Raw genomic sequence first — 14,999 nt, forward strand, 5'->3', positions numbered from 1 at the left:
TTTTACTCATTTAACTGCACAAAACTAAAAATCAAACAAACAGATGGAAATCTCTCAACTTTATTTGTCAGAACAACTTCACTACATATATTGAGCTATTTTTCATTTGTATATAAAAAGGAAGTACAGTCTTATTCACATTTTCCATTTACTGAAGTTTAGTCAACAATCACAGACAGATTATAGATTAGTGTAAGGCTTTAAATGCAGAGGAAATAAAATTAAAAAATCACAGGTTTTAAGGTTCAGTGATGTTTAACAGCAGTCATACCTACATAAAGTCATGTGAACATTCAGCTATCTTTAACTTGACAGACATGGAAACACAAACAAAGGAAAGCTGCATAGTGTGTAAAACCCATTAAGGTGCAGTGACCAAGTTAGTCAGGTTTTGGTTCACAGAACGATGCAACAATCAGAAAACCAAGTTTCACTGATGTACTGAAGTAATACAAAACAATGTGCAGTACCTCAAAGATCGGAAGGCCACCCTTTAATTTTTAAAAAGCTTTTAGTCGAACTGAAATTCTTTTCACTTTTTGAGTAAGGAAGCATAAACAATAGTGACTATTTTTTTTCAAAAGAAGGTAAAACTGTTTTTGGATATTTGTGTGTTCACAGCGTCTGTGTGGGCAATGGCAGCGGTTGACAGACAACTGTGAGCAGGTGTTGCTAGGAGACGCGCTACTGACTGGAGAACGTCATAGACCAACAGACGTTGATACAACGAGTTTATCCCCTTTTTCGACAAGTAACGTTACTGTTAGCAATTTAAAACTATCTGTCCCTGTACAATATATAACATTTGGAAGGACCCATTGTCTGTTTCACTCGGAGAGTGGAAGCTAGCAAAATGGTAACATTACTTCCTGCATTATATAAAGGATGGCAAATGACCAGACTGTCAAAACTCACAGCAACAGGTATGTGTGACCTCAACGCTACATAGGTTATGCTGTAATTTTAATAAACTAACGAGTCAGAGAGTAATGTAGGGAGTGCTAACAGCAAAAAGCAAAGGCTCACAGCATAGCCCCCCAGCCGATTAAAGGATAGGTTCACAATTTATCAACTCCGTCTTCGAACAATATCCTCTAGATGCCCATTTGAACACCGAACCATTTTTTGTTTATTGCATTCCTCCTGTTCAGACTGGCCATTAAGAGATCACTTCCTAATGCCCTTCCAATGTAAGTGATGGACAAAATCTACAGTCCTTGTTCTGTATGAGTTGTTTGAGGACAGACTAAATTGTGAACCTATCCTTTAACTGCACGTGTGGCTGTTGGAACTCAAGCGATATTTAATTATTTTTAGTTCCCGCCCACACAGATATTGCACCAATCAAATTCTAGTACCGACATCATCAGTGTCCACAAATTCACGCCCCCTGCAGAACACTAATTACCACTAGAAAAGTTAATAAAACTTTAATTTCTTCTTCTTGTTGCGTACAGTTTTGACTATGTAAGTCAAAAGTCAAAACAAACACAAAGAAGATATTTACTGATTCCTTAGAAAAAAAATGAATTTTAATTTCAGTCCAACTTTAATAGTTAAGTACTGTTGTTGCATATTTCTGTAGATTTGCATAGGGAGACAATGCAAGTCAATTTTATTTAACTTATATCAAAGATATTTTTATGGGTTTAATTGGAATGCTTTTTATTATCACAGAAAAATCTGAGGCCAACAGCCAAAGCAGCCTGAAGTTATTTTCTACAATTCTTGTATTGAATCTTTACCTCCTGGAGACAAACATAATTGAAAAAAGGTATTGAGCTTTAGCATAATCTTAACTTAAATGTGGATTAATACAGCATTTACAATTAAACATTCTCAATAAAATATTACTAGTATACTACAATCATGAAAATCAGAGAATCAGGACAAATATATACACTCAAAAGAATAATTTACACTAAGATACAGATAGGTACTGAGTCTGTACCTTTGCATTGATCTGTGCTGAGAACAAACATGACTATCGCTAGCTGTCGGCTATTAACTGAGGGTTTGTGAACTGTGTGTGCATTAATATTCAGTGCTGAGAGGTAAAAGGTAAATTAGCCTGTGTTTAGCTACTTTGTATGTTGGTGTGAGCACTTATAGCTGAGAGGTGGTGGTCAGGTAGAGAATCTCATGCATGGAGCTACAGAAGCTGTTAAATAGTGTCGCTGCATCTGTCTGACGGCAAGATTTCCACGCTGAGATGGAGACCACAATCCTGGAGGGGAAAAAAGACAGCGTGGTGTGGATATGACTGCAGATTGCAGTTGCTGAAACTTGCAACTTTTAACTGCTTAATGAATTTAACCCTACTGTGGAATATAGCCTAAACACAAGTACAAATTGGGCAAATAAAAAAACATCAGGAAAATATAAAACATATTTCCTCATGATGGTGAAAACTTTGGCTTGACTAGTGGCCATTTCTAAATTCACCCTGTGTTTTTAAGATCTGCCCGAAGGTTGTAGAATTTTCTGGTAATTATTCAACTTAAGTTTTAACACCTCACTCAGAAATCAAGGCAGTTGGAGTAAAAGATTTTAAGAAGAAATAGCATTATGAAAACATGCTTATGTCTTGTCTACCCACCTGTCATCTCTTATGCGGTAGAAAAAGCCATAGCCATGGTGCACCATGGGAGCCACGGCCCCCAGAACTGTGGTGTAGCCCACCAGACTGGACGACAGCACGAAGTTACCACCACCACCACTGCAGACACAAACACAACGAAGTTACAGGCAGACAGAAAGACCCCCCCCAGGACTTTTCAATTTAATGCAATGTCTGAAGTCTGCTCGATAATATCTGTATTGCAGTTCAGTTTATCAAACTGACCATTTATCAGGATGTTTGTTATGATCCAGTCGTGTTTTTTAACTGTCCCTTAAAACGTAGAATCTTTGTGCATCTACACCCGTTTTTCAATGTTGCAGTGAAACCGCATTTATGTACGAGCCCGACCAACATGGGATCTTACTTACTGGCCAATACTGATATCCATATTTGAGAGACACTTTTGAAAAAAATTCTATTTTTAGCAGCGAAACCTCAAATTTGGTTTTTAAAAAGGCTGTGAAAAAGGGGCAATAATTTTAATAATAACTGAATTAAAAGGTCCAGTGTGTAGGATTTAGTGGCATCTAGCGGCGAAATTGCAGTTTGCAACCATATGAATACTGCTCGCCTCACCCTCCCCTTCCAAGCATGTAGGAGAAACTACGGTGGCTGCGAAACTCGTGAAAAGCCCTATGTGGAGCCAGTGTTTGGTTTGTCCGTTCTGGGCTACTGTAGAAACATGGCAGTGCAACATGGTAACCTCCGTGGTTAAACGTGGTAAAAACGGTTTATTCTAAGGTAATGAAAACACAACAATTCTTATTTTCTGGTGATTATACACTAATTAAAACAAACTTATAAATATTATGCCAATAGCTCCTCCTAAATGTTATACGGACATACAAACACCAAGAATACGGACATACTGTAGCTGTGATACGGCAATATCAGTTGACAATATTAGCTTTGCAGATAGTACCTCTTCGCATAGAGGGGATCCATGAAGAGTTCTGGAGTGGGACGTCCCTCCTCTTTGGCAATAAGATACAGCCCAAGAAGATGCCTGTCAAAACCTGGCAACAATGTCACAACATAACACATATAACACATAATTAATATCAGAGACACACGCGTCAGGGCTCCCGCCCTTAACATCTAAACATGTAACACCAAACAAACAAACAATAATACTCCCAGTGAAAATAATAAACATTCTGCCGGCAGTTGGTTTCAGTTGAACATTCTGTTGCTATAGCAACCCCTGCTGACACAAAGTTCCATAACACTGTTACATTAACATTGTAACGGACATCATTACAACCTACTGTTTAGTCAAAGAAAACACATTATATGTCGGTACTGTTTTTATTATAGCTGTGTTTTGTGATTGGTAATTCATGATTTGTTAATATAGTTTTCCTGCTTTCAGTTTACTGCTAACCAAGCTAACCATTATAATAGCTGTCTGAGGCTAATGTGCTAATACAACATTCTAAATAGTATTGTAATTTACTGTTGGGCTTAATGTTACGTGTTTTATTCGTTCACTTTTACTCTTGTTGACTATGTTCGCTAAATGTATTACTGTGTTGTACTTCCTATGGTGACTTGAAAGGTGCTCTGTGGAGTTTTCTTGTAAACAAAAACTATATTTACATTCAGTGTTTCTTACCCAAATGTATTGTGCATATCTTTTAGGTCCAACAAATGTGTTGAATGCATCTTCTTCCCCATAAAACATTTGCAAAGCCGATTTCTATAATATTTTAAATCATGCATTCTTTACATCCTTCTTCTTGACTGGCATTGTTGGTACATTGTTACGTTTGTTGGTGAGTCACCGCTACCAACTGCAACTGTTGATTAGCAGAATAGCATGAAACCAATAGATGAGAATCCTGCCATACCCGTCCGTTCATGCGTGTCTTTGTGGCAATTGTGGTTTTACAAAACAAAACAGGGACACACGAGTTGCTCCATAGCTCTACTAGTGGTCAAAAACTTCACTTGGTGCCTTTTAAAGTTATTCTTTCACTGGTGATACTTCCTGACATGAGGGACAATATACAATAATTAATTTGATAGTCTACGCCATTTGTGAATCCAGTTTTCATGTTACTTTGCCAATTCATTTTTACCTTTGTTCTAACTCTTGCATCTGTCATCTCACGTTTTTCTGATTTGTAATCACTATCAATTGAATTGGTTGGAAAAACAGTAAAGGCCACCTTCTGCCTTCAACCTTGTTTTTGGAAGTGTTTTAGTTTATTATAGCTGTGCACCTAAACACATAGTGAGAGTGGAGGAGAAATAATTTCCATTAATGGAATAATGAGAGCTGCTTAGAAATGGTGGTCTAACTATTGAACAGCAACATGTAGAAATATCAAACAGTTACACGTACAGTATGTAAAGCAAACTAACCTTTTCCTTCCTGGGCTTCAGCCATCAGTTTGTTGTGTTTACTGAAGGCCAGCAGCATGGCTTTCCTCTTGGCATTAACCTGACAGAAATGTTTATGTAGCATGTCAAATGAGCAAAGACTGCTTCCACCTCCTTCGGTGGTGTGATTTTGCCACAGTGCAGGGTTTCAGACACACACTCACATCGCACGTGGGGTCCATCATGGCTTCACACCACTTCACAGCCTCCTGGGTGCAGGGTCGCATCGTCTCGGTCCTGCCGTGGTAGAACTTGCGAGTCATTGCTGTCTCATAACAACTTCCTGGCCTGAGAGCGATCAGAGACATTCAGGGTCATTCACTTCTTGGACTTCAAACAAACATCAGTAAAGGCATAGTCAAATTTTTAACCAGTACATACTTTTTGTGTATTCTGTAGTAGGCCAACTGCATTGCTAGTTGAACAAAAGTGTCTGGATGCAGCTTCTTCTGTTTGATGGCTGCTTTTCCAAACGCTGTGAAGGCGTAACACACAACCTGCAGGTCTTGTGTCTGTTAAACCAGCGACAGAGTGGACAGTCACACAGCTGTGAATATGGACAAGTCCTTTTTCTAGCATAGTTTGGCGTTTAATGTTGGCTCACCGACTCCAGGTACTGCTGTTTGGCGTGGCTGATGTCACTCCTGACTTTTTCGTCCACAGTAAACACCAGCTCCTCTGGAAGGGGTATAGGTCTGACTGCGTCTGAGCCCTTAAAAGCATTAGACATCAATGTGTATCAATCAGTAACAAGAACTATTTCAATGTATGTACAGAATCAAGTAATAGTCCATGTTTACCTTCCATTTGCCTTCTGTAGCTTTAATTTGCTGGTCCAGATACCAACACATAGACACCAGTACCATGGCATCATACGGTGCATGCTGCAAAACAATTTGATTGGAGTTTTTAATCTATTATTTTTAACCCCTTAAGAATTATGTTTTGAAGTTTTTCCATGGTAGAATTATTTTTGCTTTTGGACAGGAACTATCCAAGGCACCAAGATGAGCAGCATTAAATTCTTGAATGTAAAAACGTATCATATAGGCTTTCACAGAGTGTCTCTAAACTCCTCTAGCATGACACACACATACAAACTCACATCACAAGTGGATCCCAAAGTGCCATCGGAGAACACGATTGAATTGTACGATTTGTCACCCCAGCGGATGGTGGCGTTGCCTGAAAGGGCTTCCAGGGTCATCTGTGTTAGGAATCGCAAAGTCACACAATCAGACACACAATTGTTTTCTTTTAGCCAGGGAAGAGTAAGTCATGAAATCATAAATAATTCAACTTTGTGCAGCCCCTTACATTTGTGTAGTTCTCTGGAGTGGAGTAGGGTTTCGTTTCATCCAGAGATATGACGAACAGGCTGCTCTGGATGGTCTCCAGGATGGTCTTATTGTGTGGATCAATGCTTATTAGATGCTCCCTGGCCTGCAGAGACAGTTAACAGTTAAATGCTGACAGTACTGATCCTCAAGTATGCTTTTGTAATATGAGAACTTTTTCACAAATGTATCAATAATCTGTTTTAGATCGCCGAGGTGAACACCAAAGTTTCCAAACGTGAGCACCCTTACCTTTGCCCAGCGAGTCCTCTCCTCTGAGGTGAGAGCAGCCACACCGTCTCCCTCTGGCTCTCCCTCACAGCGCTCTTTCACATAGCTCAGCTGCCTATACAGGTTAACACACACACATAAAATAAAACAAGGCAACATTGAACCCTGGGTCCTTTCCTTTCAGCTAATTATGCTTCCTAAATAATTCATTCATTTAAGTTCATTTAAGTTTTTGCTAAAATCGACACTTGCCCATTATGAGATGATGAGCTTCCTAGCTGCTGTAGCTAGCAGTAGTGACAGTGTTTGCTACAAGATTGATGGTGCTGACTGAAACACCACAAAAAAGGATTGAAAAATCCACTGTCGAAACATTCTCACTGATTACTGCCTACAGCAAGAGAAAAGATTTAAGATTTCTGTAAATTAAAGACTTTTTAATACCTTCTAAACTGAATCAAATGCTTTGTAAGACTATTCATAAGTGTAGCACCCTCTTTGGGCTAATTAGTATTTATATAATTCAATATTTCAAATTAAGTGGTAAGATGCATAACAGTCCTCCATGTTTTATCAAAAGTTCAGTTTGCAGTGTCAGAAGCAGTTGGTTCATGGCTCCAACCCCTCAACCGGACATTTGTTTTCTAGGGTGCTAGCTTTCATATTTGGGTTTTATTTTTGAGTGGTGTGTGTACTTGTAATCTCTACCTTAATAGTTCTGGAGGAGTGAGGATTTGTCCGTCACAGAGTGCGTCAAATGTGAAGATCCGTCCACGACACATCACTACCAAATGGGAGGGGCACGGACCCTCACGCTCTGTGACACAGCACAAAATGCACTTACACAACGGTGATATGTAAACTGAGAAAGTAAACTAAAGAGTAGGCAGGTGTGTCTAAAGGTTAGAGATAAGAGCTGAGTTGATCCTACCTGTCTTAAAGTAGTTATGAATGGTGTCCTTCTTTACTCCAGGTACTTTGCACGTGCAGAACAGCATTCTGAACTGGTCCATATCTAATGGTGTTTTGCCAGCTTTCTGAGGAGCCAGCATCTCACTAACATGTAAGAGGAAGAAAAATAAACAGATTACATATATATGTGTCTTCATGTATAAAAGGAGAGCAACTTCTGAAAAACACAGCTTGTAAAAATGTGTGTGAACATGTCTTACGTGCGGATCAGGTTCCAGTACTGTAGTGTATACCATGTGCTAATACTGGCCCTCTGCAGATGAGTTCCCTCTGCAGGTGGCCAGCAGTGCTCTAGGTAGGGCGCTGGGCCGCCAAAGTTCACATTCAGCTGGGAGGGGATGCGGACCTCCAGATATGCAGCATCTAACCACCATTCTTCCAGCTGGGGAATAACATTTTAAATAAATAAATAAATAAAAACAGTAACAAGTAAAACATACATGACTAAAGAGGATATCTGTAACATTTACAGCTCAATTACACACCCAGTTCTTCTTTGTCCTGGCTCTCTGCAGTAGTTTGAGGTGCAGCTCTTTGCCAACACCCTCTTGAAATTTCTTCACAATGTCCGCTGTAGCCTTAAACTCTGTCTCAGATGCAAATGGACGAACTGATGGAAAACATGGGAATGCAAAATTAGTCAGTCTGTCAAGCAAGAGCACCAGCTCAGGTCATTGTGAACATTAAACATCTTCTGTTGTAAAAACTGTGGATTTAATTCAGTTCTAGCAAATGTACAAAATGCCTACACATATACAGTTAATATGAAACATACAATCATACTGTACATTCATACATAAAACACTTATTGTCACACTTGTATGTGTCCCGTTATAATATTCAGAATTAAAGACCTACTGAATTTTACATATGGTTAATCGAAATTACAACACCTCTAAGCAAGGTGTTGCACCTATGACACAGATTAATCCAAGAGCTGAAGTATACTGATAAATGCCATTGCATAATTTTAATTTCAGTATTAATAGTATATTTTATAACAATAAGGCACCCATTAATTTTCCAACACTTACAAGACCTTTGCTCTAATCCACCAATTTTCAGAAGTAGTCTTAACTATTGGCTGAATACACCAGGAACCAGTTCAAAAGATCAGGGTTTTGCAGGGCTAAAGGGCAAAATGACAGAATAGCACTTCTCACACTGTTAAATATTTACATAAATACAAATAGAAGTAGCAGCAGTGAGTAGTTAAGGCCATTTGTTTGTGTAAATATTTGCATGGTTGTACAAAACCTGAAACAGAGTAACTCAGTGACACAGCAGGTTGTACAAAGCTGCTATCTTACCTGCATCCAGGTACTTGGAAAGGCTAATCTCTAGTGACGGGACGGGCAGGGGTGGCAGGCTGCTTTGGTGCTGGAAAGTCCGCTCTGGCAGAGACTCTGATAAGTGATTAGCCATTTCTTTCCCCTGTAATACAAATAAATGTTACACTGACATTAAGCTGAGGCTGACATTGCCTTCTATCACTCGTCTGCAGCTCGCAGCATCTGAAGTTGATTTTGAGGAATTCTTCCATCAGACTGGATCCACAACTGATACAATTATAAAACAAACAACTGTTATGGTCTGGTCTTGTCTTGTCATGTTTCATAAATATACAGATAATTCTAAAACCTAAGGTTAATATAATAACAGTGGTGTTGTTACATTGACTGCATTTTCCACATCTGAAGTTTCCTTTTAGATGAAGCCAAGTGTGATTAGGTTTGGTGGGTTGAAAAGTTTGTACAAGATTGTCTCCGATTGGCGCTTGTCAAAATGATGGGGACTTTTGGTGATCCCACGCACGATGATGGTTCTGCACAGGAGCTTATGGTGACAGTGATTTAATTCAGTCATGAAAGTTATTCTTTCTGTTTATCAGATATGACTTTAGGCTTGAAGTTGGTTGTAAGCTTTTTCTATTATGGAGAGATGGTAATTTCTTTCATGGAATCGTGATTTCATCTCATCCGCCTTGTATTTGAAATTCATCCAGTTCTGAGCAATTTCTCCTTAGTCATAAGAACTGTCCCTCAGGTATGTTTTGTTTCAAGTGGTTTGGGTCAATTTAACAACACCACTGATGACAAGTTTTCACCCGTCCACACACTGGTAAGAAGTTTCCTATCAAACAATTCATAAATTGCAATACAACATCAGTAATCTACAAGCTTACATGCCCCTGTGGACATGGACAAGCACATGTTGGACAAACAAAGAGAGCACCCAAACAAAGAATCTCAGAACATAAAACTGCTGTTCGCACAGGGAACATGGAATACGCCATAGCATTATCATGAAGCCAACCATGGCTCTCCAGCCACTCTGCACTTTACTGCACTTGAACATGTAACTCCTCCAGCCAGAGGGGGCAACCTAACAAAACTGCTCTCTCAAAGAGAGATGTACTGGATTTCAACACTCAACACAATGACACCTGCTGAACTGAATGATGACTTCCTCTGAACAAGCTTCATAATATGGGAACATAAAATGTGTATCACAAAGTCTGTAACCTCAGTTAGAATTGTTATATTGTATGAGATTTACATTTCACCTATATTTAGTCATTGCACAGTAGATAAGAGCTTTGAATTTCACTGTGACCACAGTCTGTTTAGCATTTGGTTCCTCACTTCTGCCAAAGCCTGTACCGTGACCTGTGTTAGAAGTACCATAATTCAGCCACTAGTGTGCTTGTTCTTCATTTGATTTATATATGAAGACATTTTTATGAAAAGCTTTCTGTCAGTACTTCGTGACAATTATCAACATTTGATTGAGTAATCATTTAATTAATCTTGTTTATCTGTCCACTAACATCTGCCATCATTTCAGACCCTGCTCTCCTTCTCCTGTCCTACCTTTGCCAGTCGCCTGAACTCGCACCTGCCTGCAGACATAATCCTCATTACCCCATTATCCAAAGGGTTTATACTGTAGACCTGCACAGAAGTCTAGTCATTTGCGACACTGTCATGTCTCCCAGTCGTAGCGTCCCAGCCCATTTGTTTTGCCTGAATCTGCCCGCCTGCAATTGCGATTATAAACTATGCTAGTTTTTTTTTTTTTTTTAGCTCTCTGCCTACCTGCATTAAGCTTCTACCTGTTTAACAGGTTGGTGTCCTGAGTTATGCCTGCAGACAAAGTAAACTCTGTTTTTAATGCTCCTGCTTTTTGAGTCTGTCAAAATCCAGAGCCTTCACAATGAATTCAAACATGCACATATTAAACACACATACCACACACTTACACCTATATATACATTTTATACAGTGGTGGAAGAAGTAATCATATCTTATAAGTCAAAGTCCTGTATTAAAAACTTGTGTAAAAGTACTAAAGTATTAGCATCAAAATATACTTAAAGTACCAAAAGTAAAAGTACTCATTATGCAGAATGTCTCATTTCAGAATAATGTTAATAATGTTATGGGTTATTATATCATTGGATTATAGTGATGCATTAATGTGTAAGCATCAATAATGTTGCAGGTGGTAAAGGTGGAGCAAATTTTGATTACTTTGCTGGATAGCTTAAGGCATAAAAATACATCATAATTTCTTCCTTGATTTATATTTTGTATTAATAATCTAAATCTGCAAAGTAAGTAGTAACTAATGTCGTCAAATAAATGTAAATGTAGTTAAAAGTAAAATATTGGCTTCCAAAATGTAGTGGAGTAGAAGTATAAAATAGAATAAAATGGAAATACTCAAGTAAAGTTGTTATTACTTCTTATTACATCTTATTTTTGCCCTTCGTGTATTTTATCATTCACTGTGATATTTTATTTTCCTCTCTGTGAAGCTCTTTGGACCTGGTCCAATGTGAAACCGAAACTGTGTTTTTAAGAATCTTTAGTCCCCCTGGGATAATCTAGTCCGGATTTGACAAGTCTAGGTATAGTGGGTTTTGATCTGAACCTGGTCCAATGTGGTCTAGATGTGACGAAAGCAGTCAAATCGCCCCTTTTTTGCGTTTCCACAAATAAGTGAGATAACTTAGCTAACGTTACCCGTCACTCAGAAAAGGTTTTTACTCGTTTAACGTTTTTATGAATTCAAAAGGACCTAACTGTTTCCAGTAAACTAGCTAGCTAACGTTAACAACATTAAGCTGTTACAGTGCTACCTAGCTACTCTCAACAACAACGTCTGACATGTGGCGTTAGGTTAAACTTGATTTAAAAACTTGATTCGTAGCTTTCAAACACTTCTGTCAGCTCACCTTCTTCAGGATATGTTGACTTTATCTTACAGGATCCACGCACAGCAGAAGTAGCTTTAACGTTAGTCCGCTGTGTGATGAAGTAGTCCAGTGTTGTTGTTTGCAGTCTCGCTGCTCACCTTTACCCCACTAACGACTGAAGATCCCACTGCGCCTGCGCGGGAAATTTCACTTGGCGCGAGGGGCACATGGGGGAAGTTTGCCCTCAGTGCACTTGACCTACATTTTATCAGTGAAATGATGAGGCATTGATATTGAGTTTCTATGCTGCAGAGAGGTAGACAAACAGATCCACAGGTCAATGTCGCAGTAAACCTTTCTCAACAGCAAAGTCAAGCTATTCTTGGAAAAGTAGCCAAAAGTATGTGGACCCTGGTTACACACTTTTGAGTATTTTTGATGTGGTTCTGTTTTTAATGGTTTGGACTACACCCATTAGCTCCAATCATGAGGAATCCTAAATGATAGGTTCACATTTTTTCATATCTGTGTTAAAACAATACTAAAATGTCCATATGTGACAGCTTTTGCTTGCTGTAATCATTCATACCGGCCATTAAGAGATCCCTTAATGTGATGGGGAACAAAATCTACAGTCCTTGTTCTGAGCAAAAATACACTCAGTTGCCAGTTTATTAGGTGCACCTAGCTAAACCTAATGCAGTCTAATACAACATTCCTGCTATAAATCCTACATTCATGAGGTTATAATGTTCAGTTTTTGTTTAAACTGTTTCCAAGAGGTGTTGCTTCAACTGCATGGTCATTTTGGAAGCTGCAGTTTGTGGTGCTGTTGAACTGTACTGCGTTATACGGACAGGTGGTTCTATTATTTTGTCCACTCCATATATATCAATGAAGGTAGGCTAAATAACAACAAAAAACAAAACAAAAACAGTTCAGAAAGAGGTTTTATTTTTCAAAATGTGTGCAGTCTGTTCACATTTGACAGCATTTAGTTAGTCCAGTTTTGATTAAGAACCAAGCTACACATCAGTGCTCAAGTGTACAGTATATTGCTGTCAACTCACGTGGATTACAACAATTAACTAATTAGATAAAATAGCAATTTGCAAATCTATTTATTTTTAACCTTAAAAGGGTGCATAGTTGTTGTATAAATTAATGAGAAAAATCTATGTAAAAAAGATAAACCATGAAAAGAAATCACAGCAAATATTAAATCACACTTTATCCTTCATAATTATGGCCTCTGAAAGCAAAAGGGTACTTGTTACATAGACAGCAACATTGTTTAAGTAAATGAGTTAGTAGACTGTTGTCGTTTTTTGCATTAATTTGGCCTCCTCAGTTTATTGCAAGCCTTACAGGCCATATTTGCTGATGATTTCCTTCGCAAGTGTAATGTAGGCTGACATGGCATCGTCCTTGGACATTCCTGAAAGAGTGTGTACATACAAAGTATTTGGATTAGAAACACAAAGTATCAATGTGTTGGGTTTTTTAGCCATGCTTACCGATACATACAACGCACATGCCGAGTAACAAGCCCCGTCTTTCCATTTTACACCTACAAGCATTTTTAACTTGTTACCTTTCCTGGAGTTCCAGGCGTCCCACTTGGCTTTTCCTTTGAAGTCCATCATTCCTGGTCTATCTACAATTGTGATATCACACAGAGAAGTGGAAGTGTTCAGAATTAGGGAGCATTGCATGGAAGTGATTCTGTTTTTTTACTGAAGCAACACATACCAGTGTTAATGTCTCCGACGACTGCCTGCTTATAAAGGCCATACAGGTCCAGCAGCTCCTGGTCCGTAGGCTTCGTCTTCACCTTTTTCACATCCTCTGCCATCTTGTCAAACTCTGCCTGCAGGTCAGAAAATAAACAGTCAAGTCGGTCTTTGTATTTTTGATCAATTATTCAAAACATAGCCATTATGTTTGCACAAGTAAAGCAATGATTATATATCGTTTTTCTGCTCTTTGCCAAGTTTGACAGATGAATCAGTCGAAGGTATTTGGTGCAGCGGGAGTGTGTAGCAATCACAGACTATGAGAATGTGCATATTAATCAGTTACAACACTGAATAAGAAATCTGAGCATAGTATTCTAGTCATGGAGCAGACCCTGGGAAACCTATTGTTGCACAAGTTGGAGACAAACAATAGGCTTTTATTCAAGACTCTAGTGCTGTTGTGCCTACTTGAATAATCTACTTTACAAAGGATCTGGGACATTGCAGAACAGATCATTATAGACGATAGGAAACCCTTTTAGGATACACAAAAACATGATAACCCATAAACTCCGTGTAGGAGTTTAGATCTTCCTGAAACCATTTAAACTGCTAAAAAGATTCATCTCTAAACCTTAACTATTAGTCAAAATGGGTATTACGTGGGCCAGTCAAATATTTTTAGTTAACTGTAGCTGCAACTTCAGAAGGACTACAGAGCAAAAGAATAACTATGTTTTTCTTACATTTACACATCTCACACTGTCAAAGATGGATGACACCACGTACAGATAGCGTGAACAAAGCACTCCACTCCGCTACAACCGTTATTCCTTTCATAGCGGTAATCTGTGCATCGCCGGTATACCGCTGAATAACATGAAAACAAAAGCAGTTCATACTTTACCTGATGAGACATTTTCGCTTCTGCAGCCCCGTATTTCAACTAAATGTATTTTCCCTGTCGGCTGGACGTCTTTGCGCAGCTGTAATTGCAGCACAGCTGATCGATGCAATATCGTAGACCAAGGAGAAGCCTGCAGAGGAGGGAACTAAAGAGCTGCTGAGGAGCTGATTGGCTGCCTGTCACCCTCACACACTCACACACTCACTCACACTCACACACACACACACACACACACACACACATCTGAGCTGTAGTTACTTTCCAGATTTCTTATAAATTACCCAACAGCGGATTACAATTACTATTAAAAAACAGTTATGAAGTAGGTACAGCCAGAAAACAATAGGGCTGATTACTGGGCCATCTTGGAAACTATTAGGTCCGTTTCAGGTGAAACTAGCTAATTAACAGATACTCAGGTAGATTCCTTCCTGAGGGCAGGGCTTATGTAGCACAGAGTAGCTTAAATTTCTAGTTCCCGTCCCATTTTTTCACAGTTGAGAATGACTTCCGGATGGGAGCCGAAACGTCTTGATTCTGAAAACAGTGTCCAGATGACTACGACTGAAACCTTTTCTGCGAAATTACCCAACAGTTTTTGTTG

General features: G+C 38.9%; 2 protein-coding genes across 2 annotated transcripts; both read right to left on the reverse strand.

Annotated features, from left to right (window-relative positions):
* Positions 1–44: 44 nt before the first annotated feature.
* On the reverse strand, positions 45–11,949 carry crot (carnitine O-octanoyltransferase). Its single transcript, XM_044209385.1, has 17 exons — positions 11,789–11,949; positions 8,859–8,982; positions 8,034–8,158; positions 7,749–7,930; positions 7,508–7,632; positions 7,285–7,393; positions 6,598–6,691; positions 6,326–6,451; positions 6,114–6,215; positions 5,809–5,892; positions 5,613–5,720; positions 5,390–5,520; positions 5,173–5,296; positions 4,991–5,069; positions 3,546–3,639; positions 2,600–2,719; positions 45–2,227 (listed from the first exon to the last, which is right to left on the reverse strand). Exons 2-17 carry the CDS (start codon positions 8,971–8,973, stop codon positions 2,107–2,109), a joined length of 1,839 nt encoding a protein of 612 aa, XP_044065320.1. The 5' UTR covers positions 8,974–8,982; positions 11,789–11,949; the 3' UTR covers positions 45–2,106.
* Positions 11,950–12,681: 732 nt separating this feature from the next.
* Positions 12,682–14,543, reverse strand: acbd7 (acyl-CoA binding domain containing 7). The gene is made up of 4 exons (XM_044209400.1): positions 14,396–14,543; positions 13,502–13,619; positions 13,344–13,406; positions 12,682–13,187 (listed from the first exon to the last, which is right to left on the reverse strand). Exons 1-4 carry the CDS (start codon positions 14,405–14,407, stop codon positions 13,114–13,116), a joined length of 267 nt encoding a protein of 88 aa, XP_044065335.1. The 5' UTR covers positions 14,408–14,543; the 3' UTR covers positions 12,682–13,113.
* Between the last annotated feature and the right edge of the window lie 456 nt (positions 14,544–14,999).

Source organism: Siniperca chuatsi, linkage group LG9 (genome assembly GCF_020085105.1).
Source record: "Siniperca chuatsi isolate FFG_IHB_CAS linkage group LG9, ASM2008510v1, whole genome shotgun sequence".
NCBI classification, from domain to species: Eukaryota; Metazoa; Chordata; class Actinopteri; order Centrarchiformes; family Sinipercidae; genus Siniperca; species Siniperca chuatsi.